Source organism: Mastacembelus armatus, chromosome 7 (assembly GCF_900324485.2).
Source record: "Mastacembelus armatus chromosome 7, fMasArm1.2, whole genome shotgun sequence".
Taxonomy (NCBI): domain Eukaryota; kingdom Metazoa; phylum Chordata; class Actinopteri; order Synbranchiformes; family Mastacembelidae; genus Mastacembelus; species Mastacembelus armatus.
This window is the reverse complement of record NC_046639.1, coordinates 5012785-5036153: the sequence shown is the minus strand read 5'-3', so window position 1 is coordinate 5036153 and position 23369 is coordinate 5012785. Positions and strand designations below refer to the sequence as shown.

At 39.9% G+C, this 23369-nt stretch overlaps 1 protein-coding gene across 8 annotated transcripts in view; it reads right to left on the bottom strand.

Annotated features, from left to right (window-relative positions):
• The window catches only part of LOC113145229 (IQ motif and SEC7 domain-containing protein 1-like), an 80239-nt gene that overhangs the window by 13304 nt on the left and 43566 nt on the right, over window positions 1-23369 (bottom strand). For 5 of the 8 annotated variants that reach the window (XM_026331678.2, XM_026331679.2, XM_026331685.2 and 2 more), the window contains one exon: window positions 217-496. In XM_026331678.2, the coding sequence (XP_026187463.1) occupies window positions 217-496 (280 nt within the window). Of the gene's footprint in view, window positions 1-216; window positions 497-1020; window positions 1354-2294; window positions 2372-5601; window positions 5922-23369 lie in introns of those variants that run through there. The other 3 variants (XM_026331683.1, XM_026331684.1, XM_026331680.1) reach the window with 3 other exon arrangements.

Here is a 23369-nt window from a genome sequence, read left to right as displayed (position 1 = left end):
TGAAACTGTGCCATTTTTGGCTCATCTACCATAAAATTTCCTTGCTCAATAATCTTTCACAGCTGGGTTTCTGCTAAGCAACCTACATACAATTCATGCTTTTTCAAATATAAAACTGCATGTAACACTTCTAATCTCTATAACGTCATGAGAAGGTGAGAAACCTGGAGAAACCAACTCCATGACAAACCATTTATCAAGGCTTCATTGTAATACCTGTTTGTCCTGGAGGTCAGCAGAGAGCTCATAGCTCTCGGAGAGTGAGCGTGACCGCTTGATGGCTTCCTCCTCAGCCTGCTTCCGGAGGATGGACTGCGAGTGCTGGAGCTTGGGCCGACGGGGCCTCTGAGGCCCAGGCTGGACCCCGTGGCTGTAAAGTGGGCTATCAAACCGGTCTGGACTGATGGCTGAGCCGTGGGTCACAGGGCCCTGACCATAGCTGGCTCCACCATCTAGGGAAGGCCCACTCTCATTGGACCGTCCATCTCCTTCCACACTGCAGTGAGAGATCAACAGTAAGGTTATATTGTTTATCTACTTGAAAAGACAATAAGAAGTCAAATTTTGAGTGAGAAGAAAATTGAAGTGTTATCAGGTTAATAACAGCTGTCTTTTTATTCCTTCTTCTGAAATGTCAGTGGAGAGTAGATTAACTTATCATAAACGTTTTATAAAATTAAGTATTGATATCAGTAGTCAATAGTATAGTAGTATATAAGGCATTACAGAAGCGAACTGTACTGGCCATACTTGAATTAAGGCTTTTCTGAGATGTTTGTGATTCGACACCTACTATTTCTAATGTTTATGATACACAATAAAATCAACATTTGATTCGATCGAAAGCTAATACTAATATGAACCTCTAATAATTTCAGTCTGCCATTTGCTGTGCTACATTCAGAAAATACAAATGCCACATAAAGACTTTCCAAATATTAAAACACATTCAAACATTCTGTCGTCTTCATGGAAATACCTCATCCATGAATGATATAAAAAGAAAAACAGGTTACTCACTCACTCTTACATTCTGCCGTATTACAAGAGGACTTCTTATTGAGAAAAGAAGACCGTCTTTCTATAAAGTGCCAACTCTTCCTCCATATCTTGTCCACCATTATTTCAGTCCAGTGAAATCCAGAGTACACAGTCTCCTCCAGGAAGCTAAAGTTTTATGCCACCTTAAGAGCCAATCAGTGGCCAATGGAGGTTGCATCATGTTTGCCGGAGAGACGACAAACATGATACAAAGTCCGGTTTAGAGTAGAATGACAGAGCAAATACAATTTCAGCGGTCCCTTAGGAATCGTTGACAAGTGAGAGCATGTGGTGCCCACTTGCTCAGTAATCAACATTACATTAACATTTCTTCTCCTTCACAGTACAGCACATTCACTGTTCTCTGGCAACCTGGTGTATTTGAAGTGTGACTTGACACACCCATACAGTGTACACAATCCACTTCCTTCATCAGACAGCTTCAAATCAACATTCAGCAACAACAGCTTACCAGCCAACAGCAGCCTGTGCTGAGTGACAAAGTGGAAGTGGAAGTTTTATTGTGATCAGATTACTAAACGTTTTGCTCTTTAACTGAATTTTATTTACTGATTTGGAACCCCCATTCAGCACAGTACAGCAGTAAAATGTTTACCACAGAAGCTCATTTTCTCAACAGCCTATAATTACTGAACAATAACAGAAATTTCAAGATTAGGTGCATTGCCTGTGTCAGTCTGCTACAATGCATCGTTGGCATTTTGTAAATCCGAACCTAATTCACAGCCCCTTGTTCTTTTCTGTGGGCTGATTTCTGCCTAACAAAGTGCAGTAAAGACTGTGTGCTGAGAATCATTGCAAGAGCTACAAACACTTTCATTTTCTAGACCAGCAGAAATACTTCGGAAAAGCAATTTAAAAAAAAAAAAAAAAAAAGGTGTTAGGATCAACAGGATCCAGTAAATATTTTGTCTGATTCCAAAAGCTAAGATTGAGATTGGATTCAAATGGAAACATTAAGTTCTCAATGTTTATTTTCAACAAATGCTGCAGTGAATTCTTGTGCATGACATTAAGTAGTCTCTCTCCTTTCTGCTAGAGAGGTGATGACCCTTTCATGGTCAGCTAAGGACACTGTGACACAGGAGAACTTCATGGCAAGTAAAAGCCAATCACCTCCCTTGGGGCAGTAGATACACACAATACTGAAATGTGGACCAGCACAAACCAACCATATATACTTATACTGCTGGACAAACATGAAACCCTGTACAACACACTGAAAAGCTTACTTCATTGCATAACTGCCACTGGAATGAATCTTCCAAACCATCTGTCATGGCAAACTGCAAAGCTGTCATCTCCAAAGTTAAAAGTCACACTGTGCACTGTCACAGCACCAGAATACAGCTGCTGGTAAGTATGACTACTGACCTGGATAAAGTGATGAGGAAAAGTATTTGGGTACAGTGACATATTCATACAAAGTAAATATTTTTAGTTTAGTGGCCAGATTTATGGAACTGAGATGGACTCTGAAGATTATTGCAATTATTAATAACTGCCTTTCCACTGTTTTACAATTGACTGTGCAACTGTTTATGAGGCAAAATAACTGTCAATTTAAATTTAATATTGCTCTGAGGTCACAGAGTAAAAGTAGTTCCTCATGATGGTGGTGAAAAGAGAAAAAAGAGAGAGCAGCATTTTAAAAGCTGACGCTTTGTGTGTAATGGATTCTGAAGGAAAAAGCAAGAATGAATGAGCAGTAAAGCAGGAAGTTGCATGATGTTATTCCATAGAAGAGGCAGATGTGATTCCACATGGTTCAGACAAAACTCTTCAGAGTCATGATATAATTTCTATCAACATGTTGGAGGAATAGAATGAAGCAATGATGGCTGGTCCTACACTTCCTGATATTAACTGTACAGCCCTTGAAATATGATCTCACTATGCACAATGGTGTCTGTCCCTCCGTCTGGCTCTTTATCCACCAGGAGCCCCGGCTAGTTCTGATGTAGGCATGGATAAACATGTCAGCTCAGCTGGCAGTGATTTCGAGCAATGGGATCCAGGGATTGGGGGGGGGGGGTCGACCATCTCTTTCCTCCCTCCTTCCCTCTCAACACATCCTGAACAAACAGGCCCAGGCCCCTATCCAGGCCTCAACCCATTCCATCAGTCGGACCTGAGGGAAAAACATTCCTCCATCCCGGAAAAGACGAGTCACATCTACAGGAGTTCTGGGAATAGAAGAAGGCTAATGAAGTGCAGGCCAGTGCTACAGAGGAAGAGAGCACTGCATTGTGGAAGTACTGTAACCTCAAACTAAGTCACTACAAACTGCTGTGTGTCATGTGTTTCCATTATTTTTCAGTTGACTTCAAATTGTGTTTTTAGAAATGTTAAGGAAGCACAATTAAATTCCCATTTATTTGTGAACTCTGTCTGCAGGGAGAGCAGGAATATTATTATATATTATAAACAGTTTATAAACATTTATAAAATCTAATTGCCTTTTTCAGGTTAACAGATGAAGAATAATGAAGTCAGTGTGCATAGATTGCTTTTGAACCTGATTACTTAACCAACCCATGCTGGTGTTTCCATAAATGTGAGCATCTGCACAGAAAAGACATAGGGTTATGTAAGTAACCTCATGCATGATTCAAAGTAATGTAAGCGCAGCCTTATAGTTAAACCCTCTTGTATTAGCAATACTGAACAGCAGTACTGCAAGTATTGTTAGTTGCATCCTCTCAATTAAAGTTTATAGTTGTTATAGCTGTTTTTATGAAGGATGTACAAGGGAAAATCTATTTCCTAGCTAAACTTAACAAGGGTGATAAAATATGAGCAGCAACACTAATGTGTGTGTGTGTGTGTGCATATTTAGATTCCCTGCCTTAACCTTAGTATTTACAGGCATCTGTTTTTTGTGTATGTAAACAGCCAACAAACCAACCTATCACTACTACACCACAATCATTAAAACATGTGCTCCAAACACAACAAATCAGATTTTTGCTCTCTTTTCAATTCAACTCAGAGTTCCTAAGTACAGATGTGTGTACTAGCCCTAACGCCACAGCTGTGAGGGAATAGACTTTAACACTTACTCACTTTTGACACTGGTTAACAGTATTAAAAGTAAACCTAACAGTTAACACTCAGATGTATCATTTCTGCACCAATAACCATAATTACTGATTATTTTGTGCAGCTATAAAAAAAACAGATAGGTTGGAGATTCACAGTAAGACACATCTGGAAACTGAAAGAGTACGATGGCTGACAGACTGACAGAACCTCTGGAGAATTTGCAGCAGACAATATATACAGCAGATGGTCAACTGGAGCCTCAGAAGACTCACTGCTGAGTCATAGTAACTACTGTAAGTTGTATACTTCATTTTGAGAGCACTTGGGTTTCTCTACAAATCAGAATCTGGCCTGAGACAAATCACTTATCAAAGGTCAGACACACAACACAAAAATGTATCTACATGCACAACAGTCTGTCGAATGGCTTCCATCTGCATCTAAAAATTCAAACCTTGCCTTTATAATTACCTTTTTAATAGCAAAGTAATGTAAGAATAGCAAAAGTTATTCCACTGTTTTACTTTACCTTTAAACTAAACTATGGAAGTGATTAGCAAACTTAATTTTCACAGATAAACATAAGTCATCAGACTCTGCATAAAGCTGGCTGATTACTGAATGCCATCCCTTTTCATCAATGTATGTATACAGATTTATAATAAAGTTGAAGAAATCTTAATTTTTTAAGATGACTTGAAATCAAAGCTTTATTGGTGCCGCACAGATGCAGTAAATTATAAATATAACACAGCATGTGTGGCAAGAAGATGCGTGATGATTTGTCAATGACATCCACATACAGCTATTTAAAGTAATTAGAAATCACTATGATTCCCCTGTTCACTTCCAGACCTGATTCTGTCTAAATCAAGGCGTCCCACCTCCTCCCTCCTGTCGAGACTCATGCAACAACAACAACTACTACAACAGAGCCACTGTCATTATCTCTCAATAATAAATAATTAAACTCTCCTCCACACTACACCCAGCACCTGCCCTTGAAGATCCAGCTATGAAAAACCATACAGTCACTGCCAGCAAGCGGGAGGGCCATGGCACACCACAGGAATGCCCTTCAACCAAGAGAGGCTGAACAATCCAACTCACAGATGGATTCTGTACAGTAAGACCAAACACACAGTGATAGCACACTCACACAGTGACTGAGAAGGGACATGATCCGTTTTCCATTGTAAGGGAGTCAAAATTGAAATTGCAGTCCCTAGATTTGAGCTTCACTTTGCTCCTGTCACCTTCAAGTCTGGATTATGAAATGAAAAAGCAAAAGAAAAGCATGTGAACTATGCTCTTTTCACAAACATGCATCCACGTCTCTGTGCTGTTTATTAAACAAAGCTATATGTGCTCTAGCAGCCTGGTGTAACCACATCCAATGACAGAACACACACATGTACGCACACAGCCACCCACCCACCAACACACACACTATAGACAAACACACTACATTATACACTCGCCTATTACTCTTACCAGCCATTCAGCTCCAGTTCCAGCAATGACTGCGTCTTCTCTGAATTACACTGCAAACACCACATGCTGGCCAGCCTTCACAAGGTGATGTACTCCAAACATTAGCAGTCCCCCTCTCCAGTCCCCATTACTGCCTAAAAGGTTTCTCTACACAGATACATCTCAAAACTGCAGTCGGCAGTTGCTTGTAGCTCTCTACAGACAGCAAACATTCCCATTCCTTTGCCTTGGGAAAGCTCTCTATGGATGGGAGGTGTACATGGTCAGTGCTAAGTGGCAGTCTGTAATCTCTGACAGACAAACAGAGCTCTTTCTCTTTCCTCTTTTTTCCTCTCTGTCCTCAGTGTGCCGGGCTGGTAGGAGTATAAGGGGGGCGGAGGCTGGGAGTCAGGGGAGTGTGGGTTTCTGCCAGGCCCTGTGCAGTATGGAAGGGGGGCGGGGTGCAGGGAAGAGGGTGTGAGAGCGTGGTGGCTCTGTAGCTGGGCAGAAAGACAGAGAAGAGGACAAAATACCTACGGCACAATCAACGGGACTCATGTATGAATCTGCATCAGGTGACACAGAAAAAGAAAATCATGGCGTTCTTTCAGAGGCTGGGAAATAATTAATGTGAGAGTGTTGGGGGCATTTGAACATTAGAGGTACGTTTGCTAGTGTTTGCCTGACCAGACGAAAAGGGAATAAATGGAAAATACAAATACACCTCTATTAATAGGCCTTTCAGGGTTCAGAAGTGACTGCTAAGATGTGCACTAAGAAAAGAATCTCCACTTTTCTGCTTCAGAGAAACGCTGTACTGTATTGCTTGTCCACCTCCAGTTCTTTTACTGACAGCCACTTCAAATCAACGTTAATAAGAAGATAAGATATGCTTTATTCATCCCTAAAGGGAAATTTGGGAGAAATGTGTTGCTAACATCATATTTTGCATTATCACTGAAAAGCTCAACAAGACTTTTACTTAGCTTCAGATTTGCAGCAGAGCCTAAACTGACAGTGCCTTGTTTCTGCACCTCAGTGTTGTTAAGACCAAGGCCATAGACTAATCACCCCTTTGTGAGAAGGGAGTTTGGGTAAACTCCCCCCAAGTCAAAGGTAGTTTCTAGCTAATGACAACCTGCACAGGAAACAGAGCAGAATAGCTCCCACATGGGGCCAGTTTACAGGGACACCAATCAACTCCACACACACAGATCTCTGGAGGGAGATGCTGTTGTCCTCTAATTACAGGCCTGAACTCCCAAAATGATCACCTTCTCTGGACTCTTCATATCTGCTACTTCAAATGAAAGAGGCAGAATGAAGATGAAGTAAAATAACAAAGGTACTAAAAGGAAAAAAAGTCTATATCTTAACTCAGTGTGACTCATTGTGAATCATTATGCGTCAAAAGGCAGACCAACAGTAACTGGCCATCTAATGTGTTTCAGTTTGAGACCTTGGCCCTGTACTCTGATGGTTACAGCTGTTAATGCCTTGTGGAGCTGCAGACACTTTACTCAACTTACAGACCTCACCTATCGCACACTTTACTGAAATCGTTTTATTCCTGTGTGCCCCTAAACAAAACAACGGGAATTGAAGCCGTTTAGAATAAGCCTTTAATAAAATAAGCATCTGAATTATTCTATCGTTTTGTTATGCTTTGTTATCACAGAGACACAAGGAGAGGCAAGCATGCAGCTTTTGAAATGTGTGCATTATTAGTCGATATTAGCCCAAGTATATATGAAGTAACATTATAGTCTCATGTGATGTTTATAAAGCCCCAGGCATGACATGATTGTTTCAGTATGAGGGTCCAGGGCAGCATCAGTTCAAGCATTAAGAAAAATTAGATGAATTCAAAGTAAAGCTGAGCTGTAAAGGTTCTCACAAACTTCAGCACACTTAGTAAGCCTGAGTAATCTCTCTGTCTGTCTGCCTGCCTGCCTCGGTGCCTCTCTGTTCCTCCTCTAGTGTTACGATCCAGTCTGGTCACCCCGTCTGATGAAGGCCCACTCCACCTCCACAGTCCTGCCAGAATGATGTCATTAAGAATTCCAGGCAGAGGCCCAGTCTCTACTCATAAAATGCCATTTCTTCAACTCAGTGCATATGGTCTCTCTGCATTTCAGCTCCAACTATAATGTCCTCTAACCCTACCCCCCTTCACTGTGATCCCTTCTTTTCTGCTTTTCTTCTTGTGCAGACATACATTACACTTAGAACAAGGACAAAGAGGCATGTGCAGGTCAGCTATAGACAAACGCATTTATCAGGTGCGTTACCACAGACGTACAACCTGAATGTTATCAGGAAAGCAGCAAAACTTGGATTACAAAGAGAATGAAACATGACAGAACAGAGGAAAAGATAACAAGGAAACTACAGAGGAAAGTGATAGCTTCCTGGAAACTTGGTGACAAAACTTTGGTGCCGTGTGCTCCATCTACATGATATCATGCACCGTTTCTCATTATCTGCTTTTGCTGGATCCTGAGCAACTGAGACCTGCACTAAGAAACGGAAAATAAAATGAAAACCCATTCCTTGACTGGTCTGGAAACAATTACAACTGGCTGATGTCATAGTTTGATACAGCAGCATACTAAATGAAATGTAGTGGCCCAGGATAGGTTTGTGAACACAGAAGACTTTGTATAACAACAAAAAAAGAAACACATTTTCCATGGAAATTCTCAGGAATAAAGAATTGCTGTGCATATGAAGAATCTGGCAGCAGAATGATAAATAGAGCTGAAATGAGAGTAATTAAAGGATATGCTGCATTCGCTCATAACTTCCTGACAGCAAAGCTGGAGCAGATGTGTTGCCTGTGGGATCCAATGGGAATGATCAAAGATCATCAGTGGCGAGTGATGTCTGAAAGGCTTGTCTCTTTTCTCCTGTTCATACATCACCAAATAATTCAAATCCAGATTTATATACTCCAGACGAATGGAAACCGAAGTCTGAACTGAGATATATTATAGAGTTGTTGAATTAAAACATTATTCTCAAGTACCTAAAGTCCACCTCAGATGGTTTCTTTTTCACACAACAAGGATTTGGAACTGAACTTCAACATCCATTTAGTACTGACTGATAAGTGTTTGTAACACCAAGGACTGAAAACTGTTAGCAGAAGCTGATGCTTATCATATTCATATTCATTACAGAAATTTTGGAAATGACACTTTCACTGTCTTGTTGAGAGATGAGAAGATTAAATATAGATTTTATGTTTGTACACTAAATATGAACCTGAGGGTAGATATAATCAGCTCAGAGTAGTATATAAACTGGACAGCTACACTGTAAAGCATCAGACAGGAATTTTGTCGAATCCACCAACACTGGATTTTTAAGGTTTAGATTTTCAAGCTGATTCATGGTACATTTTTTTTTTAATGAAAGTGCTTTTTTTTTTTTTTTTTTAGACCAAAATGGAATTCATAAACTTTTGACTTAAACTGATGAGTTGAATGAATTGAGTCAGCTCAACTTCAGTTACAATAAAAGAAACACAACTAGTGAATTAGTAGACTTCCTAGAATGCATTAAGAGACTTCAAGCTCTCTGCACACTCTTCTTTTATGTAGCTCAAATAAAACATTCATGACAGAAACCTCATGGTTGCTTCCTTAATGAAAACTATAACTAACCATAATGTAAGGTAGTGTTGAATTCAGTCTTTAAGACCTATGGCCTTTGTCCCTATGTATAACCAGATGTCTGTATAAAGTGCATCATGTTAGCTGGAGAACATTTGAAAAGTTCTAACTAAAATTAACAGAGAAACAAACCTGATTACATTTATGTTAAAATGAATGTATAAGTTTGAAGAACTACCAAAAAATGTTAAATAAATTAAAGAAGAACCAGGTTTGCTCTTCAGTCTCTTTTTGCACTGCATTTGTATGTGTTTCCTCTGGTTTCCTCTCACATTCTGAAAAACACATGCTGGGTCAGGTGGGGTGGAGACTCTAAATTGCCCAAAAACATAAATGTGGGCTTGTCAACCAATCCTGGGCGATTTTGCCTTTGCCATCCTCAAAATGACTGAGTGGGCGTAGAAAATGCATGGATGAAACGACACCCTTACAGTGGAAACTAAACAAACCTTTACTTTATAACTCAACCACAAGTTTGTGTGCTCCGGTCTGTGAATGAGGTTCTACAAAAAAAAACAAAAAAACACATGCAGCTGCAGCAAATATATGACTTCAAAGTTGTATTTCTCTTGACTGCATACATATACGTTCCCTTTCTCACAGACAGGTCACGTAATCTGTGCTGGTACCATGATTAGAAATGGGCCCTGTTTCTCCATTTACAACATTTTCCTTTCAGTTCACTCCATCACCAAATACCACATTTCTCTGAAGCTCTTCCATGTAACACCTCCCCCAGCACAGGAACTAAACTACAGAACAGTTCTCCCCTGCTAAAAATAGACCCATGTGAGGTGACACACTCCGGTAAACACTCCATGAGTTAGATTGAGCAATGCTGTGAAAAACAAGTGAAAGTATACACATTAACACATGTGAATGGTCACTGAATGTCCTGCTGATTTCATCTCATTACCTCTTCCTTTGTGGCAGATCTATGTGCAGTGGTTTTCAATGACACTGTGAAATTTTAAGGTCAGCTGGAAAATGGAGCAAGAGTTAGATGGTTCTTCAGAGGTTAATGTTCAGAGCAGGCCAGACTGTAAATGTGACAAAAGCCACAGTGTGTATAAATACTCATGGTGGTATTGATAGTCAGAAGAGCGTGACACCACAGCCATACTGACAAAACAGACCTGACGGAACCCTTATATGCTCAGACCCAGTTCACAGTGGGCTATCAGAATAACAGTGCCACCCACTGGTTAGAAATGAGACTACACATGCATTACAAACGCACGCTAGGCCTGGGGTCAGACATGTGGCAGTGATGTCATTCTGGATGACTGAGGTCTAATGCATTTGTCATGGTTGCAAGTCAAGAGAGTGGCTGGGTTATTCAAAGCAGACCAGCCTTTTCTGGTTGGGACATGGTGGTGGTAACATGTCGGGGGGAGGGGGTGGTGGCTGGTGTAATAATCTATTTGAGGCTGTGGTTCACACCTGTCTCAAGTCGCACAGTCACAAAGTGGTTCGTGTCAGAAAAATGGCACTGCTAAAATGTATTTCAGCATGCACTGTTTATATATAAATACACTGTAGGTTTTCCACGGTTTCCTTTATTGTATATTACTTCTAAAGCATATGACATTGTAAGAATGCAAATAACTATGTACATTAACATGTACTGGAAAATCATTTTAAAGCCCCACACCCTCTCTGAAGCTGTCTAAGCTGTCAATCATCTGACAGACTCTCTCGTATAACATCAACCAAACATTTTTAAACCAAATCTCTCCTCTGGCCTGAACTCAAAACTGATTTCCAGGACCCATCCATCAGCATTATCCAAGGGAACAATGAAAAAAAAAAACAACATATATATCCTTTGATACAACTCGACTCAACGACATGTTCCTGAAATATTTATCTGTGTGTATGTGCATGTGTTTGTGGGCCTGGAGATACAATCACTTAAGAGCTATGGCGTCACTGAACTGGGTAAATTGACTAGAAGGCTTACAATGAAAAGAATTGCTGTTTCAATCAGATTTCATTCATTGCTGACTGCATCTGTGATCAGACAAACAGCTGATGATCTTGAACATGTGCTGTTCAGTCATTTAAATCACTCAAGATTTCATTAGCAGTCTCACATAAAATGGTGTTATGGTTCAGAGCTGAGTGTTGGATAAATAAAATTTTAGTAGATAAACATGTCAGTTGCACAGATGTACGCTCTCAAATAAGTTTTTTCAGCATCAACTATTGATGCATACTTGTCTATTCAATAGAACCACACTCTATAATATCTTGACAAAGATAAGGGATTTAAGTTGAGGAGAACCAGATAATGGGAGGAAACACAGATCAAAACCTCTACATTCCTAAACTACTCAGACTGTGATGGCTGTCTAATCGCTTTAGCAGATTTGCTTTCGTTCAGCATTGGACTCCACAGCCAGGACTCCAGCTACTCGCTGCCCATCACTGGCAAAGGCAGTGGTGCCTCCACGACATCCAAAGCCCACAGCAGATACACTATGGCTATTGAGCTATGAAGAGTGGCTCCCGGCTCTGCTGGCTAACCCTAACTGGCACAACCCATTGTTTGTGTTGGCACCATGCATAAAGGCAGCCTTTCTCATTACGGCTTTCCAGTTTTTGATTCAGGAACACATAGTCATTGAACAACAGGAGTTACCGTGTAATGATGAGATATGTCAATGTGTCAAATAATGTTTGTTATTTTCTTATTGGGGCCCACAAACCACAGTTATAATCCTGAGCCAGGTCAATGAGAAATTTCAGCATCATAAAGATTTCCTTTCATTCTGCTCCTCTTGGAAGTGAAAATGCACAACATTTCATTTTAATAGTCCTCATTAAGCTGAGAGTGATAGAATCATTCAGGAAACAGTGTTATTTTAGGAGAAAGTTCCTAAAGTGGTGAACTGAGTCAAGTCAAGTCTTGGCTAAAGAGATTTCAAGCTGAGTTCTAACGTGATTCAAGCCATTACATCAAGTTAAACAGATATGCAATAATCAAAGAACTCAGGCTACAACAAGTGAGAACCATTTTTATAGGACTGGCAAGCAAAGCTAAATGAATCTGCTATTATATGTTCATCAAGTAAGAACCTTTTGATAAATGCTTCACTTTGACCAATAATAAAAGTCAATTGAGTGAAACTGCTGTGTCAGGAACTCATTTGTCAAAGGAAATCCTTTTTTTTAAAAAAAAAAAAAAAAAAAAAAAAAACTCTGCACATCCAAGCAGAAATCCACCGCCACTCCAGACCAAGACATCAAAAAAATGAAGATGAGCGAATTCAGGCTCAGTTTACATGTGAGGAGAACTTTGCCCAGCCGCAATGAAAACTTGAGCAGTTGTATTTAAATATTCATTGAAAACCACAGTTGAAAGCGCCTCAACAATGAAAGCAGAATTAAAAAAGAAATAATTCATGACTCCTATCTCTCTTGTTTATGTCTCCACTAGAAACTAGCATTCGGGAGGTTGACGATTAATCAAGAGCACCGTTGAGAAATTTAAAAGAAGAAAAATTACCAGTGGACAATTTTTAAACACACAAGCAGGAAGCAATCAATCACAGGACCAAAGCAGAGAGATAAAGCACCCATCCTCAATCTGCATTCCCTTTCCATAGGAATTTAAAGGGAAGCTGAGGGAACCTTTTGTGCAGGTCACCATAGTGCTGAGAACTGTATTCATGTTGACATATTCCAGTGCAACAAGATATCCTGAGTGTGCAGGTTCCATTCATAGCGCATTTCCACAAGACCCGGTGGTTGCAAGTCAGCAGATCTTACATTTCAACACACGCCCCATTTAGGCAGGCGAGGTAGGACATGAAGCCTGACTTTATAGAGTGAGGGAGAAATTCTGAGAATGAGAAGCAGAGTCGAATTCAGGATAACAATGCTTTGAGAAGGGGTTACACAGCACCATGTTCATCATTTCATTTCTTTCAATGCCCCCCAGAACTGCCATTTGATACAGTGCCAAGGCATTTACAGGACAAGTGGTTACACAGGGGCACATGGATTCATTGACAACTGCTATGACAAAACACCTGATAACAGATAATGTTCATTTGCTTCCATTTAATTTACACACATCCAAGCTTTACTGGACAGTTGCACTGGAAGTCAATAACAACATCCTGCAGTTTGTCCTTCAGGGGTGAGCTGCAGCAGAACCAGTCAGCCGTATCTTACATCAACATTAAGACAAAGCTTGCAGTGCACCAGCCTTGATCAGCGGAGTCGAACAAAAGACAAATTCCTGTCATTACAGAGGAATGGATTTCAAATGTCGAGTAAATCTGTCTGAAACCTTGGCTGTATCCTCGGAGATTTGATGTACGCTCCATAAAGCTCACTGCTTTATTGCCTGATAGCAAAGCCCAGGTCTCTGCAGGCTGCAGGGCCCATTGATCTGTAGGCCCTCAATCAATTTACAATTACAATTAAAAGCCCCCGTCCCAACTCTCTAAGCCTACAGGATAACAAATAAAATAGGGCAGCTGGTTATGTGTACCACATACTGTGATCATCTCAAGATATGTCAGTTTTGACAAAAATGATGAAGATACTATGGGTAAGAAATATAAGAATTCAATATAAATGGGCTTAGACGAGGATGTGGACTTTTCAGAGGGCGAAGAGGATGTTTTCCACCTGCTATGCTGTGGGATTTCTCAAATCTACCTGAGAAGCTGAGTGTTTAGCAAAAAGGCCATTGTGTTTTTAACATGCCAGTTCAGGGCTTTTTTTGATTGAATGAAGATCAGCCTAATTCTGCCACTTTAATCAGCTGAACCTCCTCACAGCCTCATGAGTCATGAAAAGCAGGAGACTGTATCGCCAGAGAATAAGTCTCACACCCACATAGTAATCTATGACTGACAAAAATCAACACGGGCCATATGAGAATGTTTTCTCTTTTGGTGGAGTCAATTTCCTGAGGCTACTTCTACTGTACCATCCTGCTTGATTTCTGGGAGTTCACTCTGGCTTCATTTTTTTAATGTTTAATGTATTGGTTTGGCAGAACTTGGGTGAATTAAATAGCTATGTGGAAAAACCTGATAATTCTTCTATGGAACAGAGCAGTCTGGTTTACCTCAGATTATGAGCTGCAGACCTTTTTCTCACGTCTGCAGTTTGGAGTCCATGCCACACAAGGTATGAACAGGCTGCAGGTAATAAGATATTATACAAAAGTGGATATCAACACTGACAGAGGGTCAAGAGTGCTATGAATCTAATCCTCCAATCAGCTACTTTAAGCTCTAAGTCTCATGGATATTTTACTTTTCGCTGTTTTTGTTATTAAACAGCCACATACAAAATATTAAGCTTTGTCAGATAACTAATCTGTAATGTAAAAAGTATATAAAATAGATGTAATATAAATAACACTTATTGAGTATTCATTATATAGTCAGTATTTGAGTATCAATATTTAAGTTTTAGTTGAATAAAAAAATTGTAGTTCTTATTCAATACTAGACATAGATTAGGATGTTACATTTTAAGAAACCAAATCCAATCAGTCTACGTCAGCATTTCAGAAACTTTCCCATCCAAGTTGTTTAACAAGTTCATTGGGTAAATAAAGTCACCTACCTCACTTAAACCTTTAGCAAATCGTGCAACTACTAAGAAGCTGCTGTTCCAGCTGGGAGGAGCAGTTTCAGAGGGAGGGACATGACGAGTCAGCAACATCCTCAAACCACCTCTGATAACAGGACAAGATCATTTTCCCTGTATAATCTGTGTTCGTGCACTTAGAGCTCAAGAAGGACCAGTGTGAGTGTGAGAGGTTCACTTTATTGTCTGCTGGACCTTCTGTTCAGAGACAAACATCTGTTTAGCATAAGGTTAAGATGCTTCTGGGATGATGCAGGCTCCTTGGCATCATGTTCAAGCAGCTTTGAGACCGTAACCATCTCCCATGTGGACACAATGCAGAATAATGAGCAGAGTATTCAGAAAAGCCACTTCAATCTTTTTGTTATTACTTTGCATTTAATGACGAAACCCTAAGAAATTCTGTGTAATAAAATTGAGATTCATAGCTGCTGGACAGTGCCTAATGATCCCTGAGGGGAATTCTGCTTTTTATTTGCTGTTCCACAAAAATGTAACTCGGCAACATCCTACACCAAGACAACAAGATAACTACATATGGGTTTAGACGGAGTGTGAACAAATGACAGAAACAGAGAAGGGGGGGTGGGGTGATAGAAATGGACTGTGGAAAGGACAGGGCAATGCATGTGATGTAAAGACAGAGTGCATGTGATGAGTACAGTGCAGCTCTGTATTCTCTAACCAGCATGCTCACGTACAGTATGACAGTATGATGGGGGAGACACTCTTTTGTGCCCTGTGTATACAACAGGCTGTTCATTCTGTTTAACAAGTCTAATGAGATCAGGTCAGTGTGGACTGAACACATAAGTTCCTTCATCAGAGGGCCTGCTTATAGGCTGCATTGAAAATATGTCAACAGGATGATCAAGCAGGACAATTAGTAGGAATGTGAGGGGAGTCAGGAAGATAATGGGACTGGAAAACATGGGCTTGACTAGATCAGAAGCACATACATCAGAGAGAAGCTGAGGCAGAAGCTAAAGGGACAAAAATAAATAAATCGGCAGAGTCTGTGGTTTATACAGCTGCTGGAAAAATATTTCTGTTATCTTTATATTTGCTTAAATATACAGTATATCTTAATAAAGATTTATTATGACTCCAAGTAAGAGACACAAAAAAAGACAAAGCAAGCCTTTCTCTCTGTTCGCCTTCATCCTGGCACTATGCATCAGCGTGAGTATGACATCAGACTAGAGAGCAGTGGCGTTGGCACCCCAATGTACGAGTATCAACAAACATTACATACTTTCCATACAAAAAAAAAAAAAAAAAAACTGATAAATGCCCATCACTATTTCCTAGAGCTTGTTTTAAATACAGTGAAGCAGGAAATCCTCAGGTTTGAAAAGCTGGACACGGAATGTTTGGCATTTTTTTGCTTGAAAAATAAATAGTTGTGAGAACTGTAGGTGATCAATTTTCTGCCTTGGCATATACATAGCGGCTCACCACAGGCCTGTAGTGTTTGACAGTGTAACCAGCTGCTGGCTAAGCTACACACCATACATGACACACACACACAGGCATATATATGTTCAGAGTAAAGCCCACCTACCTGCACTCATCTGTCTCCAGGTTGACCCATACAGCATGAAAACATGATCAGAGATGACAAATTCCGACTGCTCTTTAGAGAAAGGTAAAGTGATTTCTTGAAAGCTACACTGGTCTATCAGATGCAGCAGGGGGCTGGAAGCCACCACCTGACTGATTTACTCTCCACTATTCAGCACATTCCACTTAACATCAATGAAAAGAGGAGGCTCTCCTCATGTAGAGCACCCTCCTTCTGCTTTACTCTTCAGCCTTTACCCTCACAGCCTCACTCTTTCTTCGAATCATTCTCTTCATTATTCTCTCCCTTGTTTTCCTCTCTCTCTCTCTCTCTCTCTCTCCCTCTCTGCTCAGCTGTATTCATACTCCCAACATGCCTCTACCCTAGCCTGTGGTCATTTATTCAGCTGCTGTGTTGATGAGCTTACGTGGTGCAGCTCCGCAAGGTCACTGACTGTTGTATTTTTTTCCTCTTCTTAAGGACACATGGTGTTGCTATAGGGGTAATATGAGTTTTCAACCAGAATCCATCCTCAGACACAATTCAAAATGTGTTTAAATAACTGGTCAACTAATAATCTCTACATCTGAAGAGAAACATGAATCTTATTCACATTAGCTCAGATTCAGAATCAACTTTACGTATGTTGGAGACAAGGAATTTGATTCCGGTACAGCAGCTCTCTGTGGTTTGCAGGCAACAAAAAATGAATTTAAATAGAAAATTTAAAGAGCTAAATATAAATACAAATATAAGTATTGTTTGAGGTATTTACTGAAGTACGTACATTACATTAATACTTTTAATTATGAGTGGGCAATCAGAAATGGGTGAAAAATTATTTTCTGTGACCATAAAATATTTTTATACAGGAAAAGAAACTTCTATGTGGCATTTTGCAGCTTTCAACAGAGCTGACACTCTATCTGTAAGTAACATATCTGTAAGATTTCCCTTGTGCAAATATCCTCCTCTCCTTTGTTTCCCCTGCTTCTGTATCCTGCCCGGGCGGGTTTTGTCCAGTCGGCCATGGCTGACAAAAACATGTCAATGAAAAAAACAAAACAAAAAACAAGCAGAGATTCTCAGAAATGACCGTGAATATTGTTCAGTGACATCCTATGTCTTAAAAACTGTGAGGCAGAACATTTTTCCTCTTTACTGCTCTACTACTGTACAAGAATATTTGACGACAGAAATGACTGATTTGTGAGTCGTGCTTAAAAAAAAAAAAAATCCCAGGTAAAACTATTATGGTATCAGAAGTGCTAAGTAAATCTGGGCAGCAGCAGCTATCTGGGAGAAAAGCCAGAGAAACAGACTACAAGGCTGCAGCCTCAGTGAGACTCAAGAGCCCCCATCTTTATTTGATTTATAATATCTCCTATTGTTTAATTTCTCTGCTCTCTGTCCTTGACCTTCTCACAATGGATTGCTACAGTTATTTGACTGAATGGGCATTAACAGGAGATGAATCTGACTAAGTTTAGCTGTTTCTTTCTGAAGAATGCAGCCACAGTCTTGGACTATTCACACACTAGGAGGGAGATTAACATAAGACCTCTATCAAGTACTCACAGCAGATTTGCTCAGACCCTGAGGCCGCTCTCCGTCCCAAAGGCTCTCTGCCAACAGATGGTGCTAGTGTACAGTCAGCACTATAACAAGACTGATGAAGGGTATAGGGATATGTGACAGATTAAAAGACTCCCACTCATCTTTATCAGGATGGGGAAAGGAAACAAGCTGATGTAAAGTAGAGCAGCAGTGGGAGGGTTATTGTTTATTTAAAAAAATAAAGGAAAATGTGCAGAAAGAAAGGAGTTAAGAGTGAAGTCTACAGATAGTAACAGAGTGAAACTTCAATCTGCGGTTCCCGAGGGAACTCATTTAAGCTGCAGCCAGACATGTCCAAGACTGGACGAGAAGACAGATTTGATCTTAGTCTCATTTGTCAGAGATGACTCTTCAGTTTCAGTCTTGAGTGGACCATATTTTGAAAGGAAGTTGAAAACATCATTTCCTACCATATTACTACTAAAAGAATAATATTCTAAGGGTTGAGCATAAATAAAAGGCATGTGACTCTGGGAACCTGAACGATACAGGCATTAGATGTGTCTCTGTGGACAGTGCCTTATAGATTAAAAGCTGGATTTATCACAATTGCATGCACGTGCACAGAACTTCAAGGCCAGTTGTCAAGGCAACAGCTAAGGCTGACAGAAAAAACATAAATGCACTCCCTGTACTGTAAAAAAGATATAGATCCTTGGGTACGTGCAAAAATCACAGCCCTGTCTTGGCACACAGCCCAAGGCAATTAGTCAAATCAGGATAAACATTTAACTTTAATGACTATTTACCCGCTACAGTCCCAGTCTCCCTGACAGCATGGTGATTTCACCCTCATGCAGGAATGTACTAATTTCAAAGTCATAGTCCACACAACGCAGGCAAAAAAGACTCAAGCCCTGATCAAATATTCTAATTTTAAATAATAAAGCCATAGAGTATACAAATAATGGATGCTCCTTCTCCAAGTTAGGCTACAAAGGACTATTGTGTTTATGATATTAGCATTGAACAATGATGTTACATCATTTAGTCTTCTGCCAAGAGCATTATTTTATCCATTTATCTTATTCATTGCAGGATGAAACAGAACTGAAAGGCCCCATAGGGACCACTCTGTTTTATAGAGTAAATGCTCAGTTGTGCCATTATCAGCTCCCCCCATCCCTTGACCCAACCCTACCTTGCTCATTTCTGCCATAAATCAAAACACACACTCTGGGTAATGAGCAGCTGTATTGTCACAGAGTTGGTGGATTAGAAGCAATTACTGACCTGAGCTCTGGAAGCTCAGCTTGTTCACAGCTGAGCAAAACCTCTTTATAAGCAAGTCTGCAAGCAAGAGTGACAGTAAAGATATGAAGGCTGAATGCCAGCCTCCGGATTCTGCAGCAGATTGTTGAATAGGGTTTTAATTACGGAACAACAGCTGTTTTAGTCAATATCTACACATACACAAGCATTGTAAACATGAATGCACACAAACTGAGACTGCATCTGTGTATGTGCATGAATCCGTACATAGCATAAAGAATACAAGGAGCAGAATGTGTATATAGAAGCTGCAGTGCAGTAGCATGAGCTCATCACTCTTCTCCCCCTCCTCTTGCACTACTCCCCCCATCACACCCCTCCTCTGACTTGCCATTACATAAGTTAATACAGCACACACCCTCATTATTCTCCATGCAGGCAATGTGAAGAGACGCAAAGGAATATGTCATCAAAAGTAGAATGACAGCGAAAAAGAGAGAGTCTATGTTTTCCTCTGAGCTTTCACAGCTCTCCACTGACCACAAGGAGCAGTGCAGAGGTAACACATGCTCTGGCCTGTGCTTTAATCAGACATACAACACACAGAAAAAGCAGGATTTAAAGACAAATTTTTCTAACATACTCAATTTCATTTGTATTGTGTGCATTTTCCTCACACACCTCAGTAAATACCAAGAACATGAGAAGTGGATGGTGGCATTCCTGAGCATTAGAGTAAACAAACTGGCTTCCTCAGATGATTAGCATTTCAAACGCTGTGCAGTTTAGCATAAGCAGTGCAGATTCTGCAGCGCAGGCAAGACCCCAAATATATTCTCCCTTATTGCTGCTTCCCTGCAGCAATAGAAGGTGAAGAAACAGTGAAGAGGTAGTTTATTTTCGAGACTTTCCTTTATGGCCGCACCACATTAGCCCATTTTAGCGTCTTATTCAAATGTCCTCTCAGCAAAACAAGGAAGCTACACTATTAGAAAAAAAAATTTAAAAAAAATCTTATTCTAAAGGTTGAACATAAAAGAGAATAAAACTATCTTCTCACAGAATGTTGATGTTCCACTGGGACAGACATGAGCATAAATTTTTCAGTAGTGTGTGGACACTGACTGCAACTTAAGCATAGATCACAAAGCGCCCATGAATAATAAAGTGTCTGAGATGTCAGGTAAACCTCAGATAAACCAAAGAACAGAGATGTATCAAGCTCTTACTCTGGTCATGGGCATTACAAAAAAAAACCCCAAAACATCCATATAGTTACATCCCACAGTGAAAGCCAACCCATGGAAATTCCCTGAGAATACAGACTATTGCAGAGTAAACTTATTTTCTACTGGATGAGTGAGCATGAATGTACAAATAATATCTACAGAAAGGTGAGAAAACACATTATGCATCAACTTTAATTAAACACCTACTGCGCATATGGGGTCAGCACTAGTTTGTATGACCACTTTAGTAAAATAATTGTATAATTACAAAAGAAACATTATATTTTAATCTATTATTGACTGTTTGTTAAGGCTAACTGTAACTCAAGAACCTCCATCATCCTGACATTTCTGACCAGAGCACGCCTTCTGTCCTAGACACGTCTAAGCTTTTCCACACTGGAGAGTATTTTTTAACTCACCACAGTGGAACTGCAAACTCGCTTTGGCAGGTTGCTACTTTTCCATTACAAGCAATTCCTCTTAACCTCCCCAAAAAAAGACCTCATTTGTCATTTAGCCAGCGTACCAAAGCAGGGGACCAACAGCAGGGTTGTTGCCTCCTCACATCTGATCAACGAACATAATGTTGGAGCATCTACTTTCAAGTCCTAGTTCCAACTCAGGCCAACACCGATTTATACTAAATTTTCCAAAGTTAAGCCCTATTGTATTTACCTATAACAAAGAAGTGCAGGTCTGTCAGGAGCTGTTCAACATCCCAGATTCCTCCTGTACTCCATCATATGTATATCCACTCCGGGATAGGAAGGAACCGGTGACACACTCCTGATCCACAGACATTAAATAAGTAATGTTGTCACTGTCACACGCTGACAGTCAGATCAAATTAACCCTGGTGTGTAAAGTGTCACGGCTACAGGATTCCTGTTTTTATTTTAATCTCAAAGACATTCAGGAAGTGAGTTTATTCTTTGTTGTTGTTTTCTTCTATGTCCCATCAGGAAAGTGAGTCAGGTTATAAAAGGATAGATACCAAAGGATTGGAGGGATCTCAAGAGCTTAGTATGGTAATGGGCACATCAGTAATAATAATAATAATAATACAATTTATTTATAATGCACTTTATATTTGAAGCAGATCTCAAAGTGCTACAAATTATTTAAACCCAAAATCTCTGATAAAAAGATAAGTTTTAAGACCAGATTTAAAATTATCAACAGTCTGTGGTATCCTCAGATACTCTGAAAGAGCATTCCATAGTCTAGGTGCTGCTGAGCAAAAAGCCCGATGGTCTTGGTCTTTGGAGGTTTCAGAAGATGTACTGACACAGAGCGGAGGTTGCGTGTAGATGTATGTGAAGTAATAAGTTATTTGAGATAGGGAGGGGCATCCCCATAGATGCACTGGTGGGTAAGAATCGCAACCTTGTATTCAATTCTGAATGAAACAGGGAGCCAATGAAGAGATTTAAGGATGGGCGTAATATGGTCATATTTACATGCTCGTCTCAGGATCCTAGCAGCACAGTTTTGGATATACTGCAGTTTTTGAAGGTTTTTTTCATAAGTCCCAATGAGGAGTGCATTGCAGAAGTCCAGCCTGGAGGAGACAAACATATGGACTAACTTACTTTTCCGCATCTGCAAATGTGAATGCTGGATGCAGTTTAGCAATGTTCCTGAGGTGAAAGAAAGATGTCTTACACAGATGTTTGATATGAGCCTCATACATCAAATGAGAGTCCATTTTAACCCCAAGGTTAATAACAGATGTTGACAACGGGATATCCTGACCAGAAAAGGTGATACGAGTGATGTCAGACCTGGTGTGGGGGGCCTACTAAAATAGCTTCAGTCATAGAGCTGCTCAGCTGCAGGAAATTTTGCTTCATCCATGACTTTATCTCCTCCAAACAGATGGTCAAAGTGGATGATGGTGGAGTAGATGAGGAGGTTGATTTTATCTTGAGGTAAAGCTGAGTATCATCAGCGTAGCAAAGAGATAGAATTTTGTGCTGGCTGATGACACAGCCCAGAGGAAGCATATACAATATAAACAAAATGGGGCCAAGCACTGAGCCCTGAGGAACACAGTGTTTATGAGCAACTAATCGCACAACAATATTTCACCCGATATCTCAGGTATGTCATAAAACAATGTGCAGATTACAAATGGAGGTTTATTTTATAACTGGAAAATTTCCCACTCAGAGCATACCTTAATCACAACTCAGATCGAGGAGACCCTTCTCAGAAATGTGTTTAATGCTTAGGGATGCACTGGCCAATTCTGACCATAGTAAAAATGATCGTGGTATGACAATCTTCATTTCAATTCTATTGCTTTGTCATTGTGATTATGCAATTCATTATATCCACTACAATTGATAATTAATTATAGTGTCAACTCAGTTTTAGTGCTAGAGCAGTGCATAATCTCATGTTACCCTACAGTGAGGTAACATATACAGATTTTACATCTGGTACTGGTATTCATTATCAGCAGACAGAATATCTGAAGTTGTACGGTATAGTCTGTTACAGCCAATAATTGCTGTTTGGGTGATTTATTGCTATTGGAATTTCAAAATATTAAATTTCTCAGTAAAAGTCCTGAACACATTAGTTTGTGGATACTGTCTGTTTGCATTGTCTGCCACTTAGAAAATCTGATCCTAAATACACAAATAAGAATATAAGCAGTAATAGCAGTAAAAAAAAAAAAAAAAAAAAAAAGCAGTGTAGAGAAAAGACTATGTAACAGGTCTATATGTTTGAACAAGTCCACAATGTGGGAGCAAACATGTTACAAAAGAGATGAGTACATCTGAATTTCACTGCAAGAAAAAAAATGAACTGCACAATCCCATCGCCATGGAATAATATAAGGAGGACAGGAGATCTCCT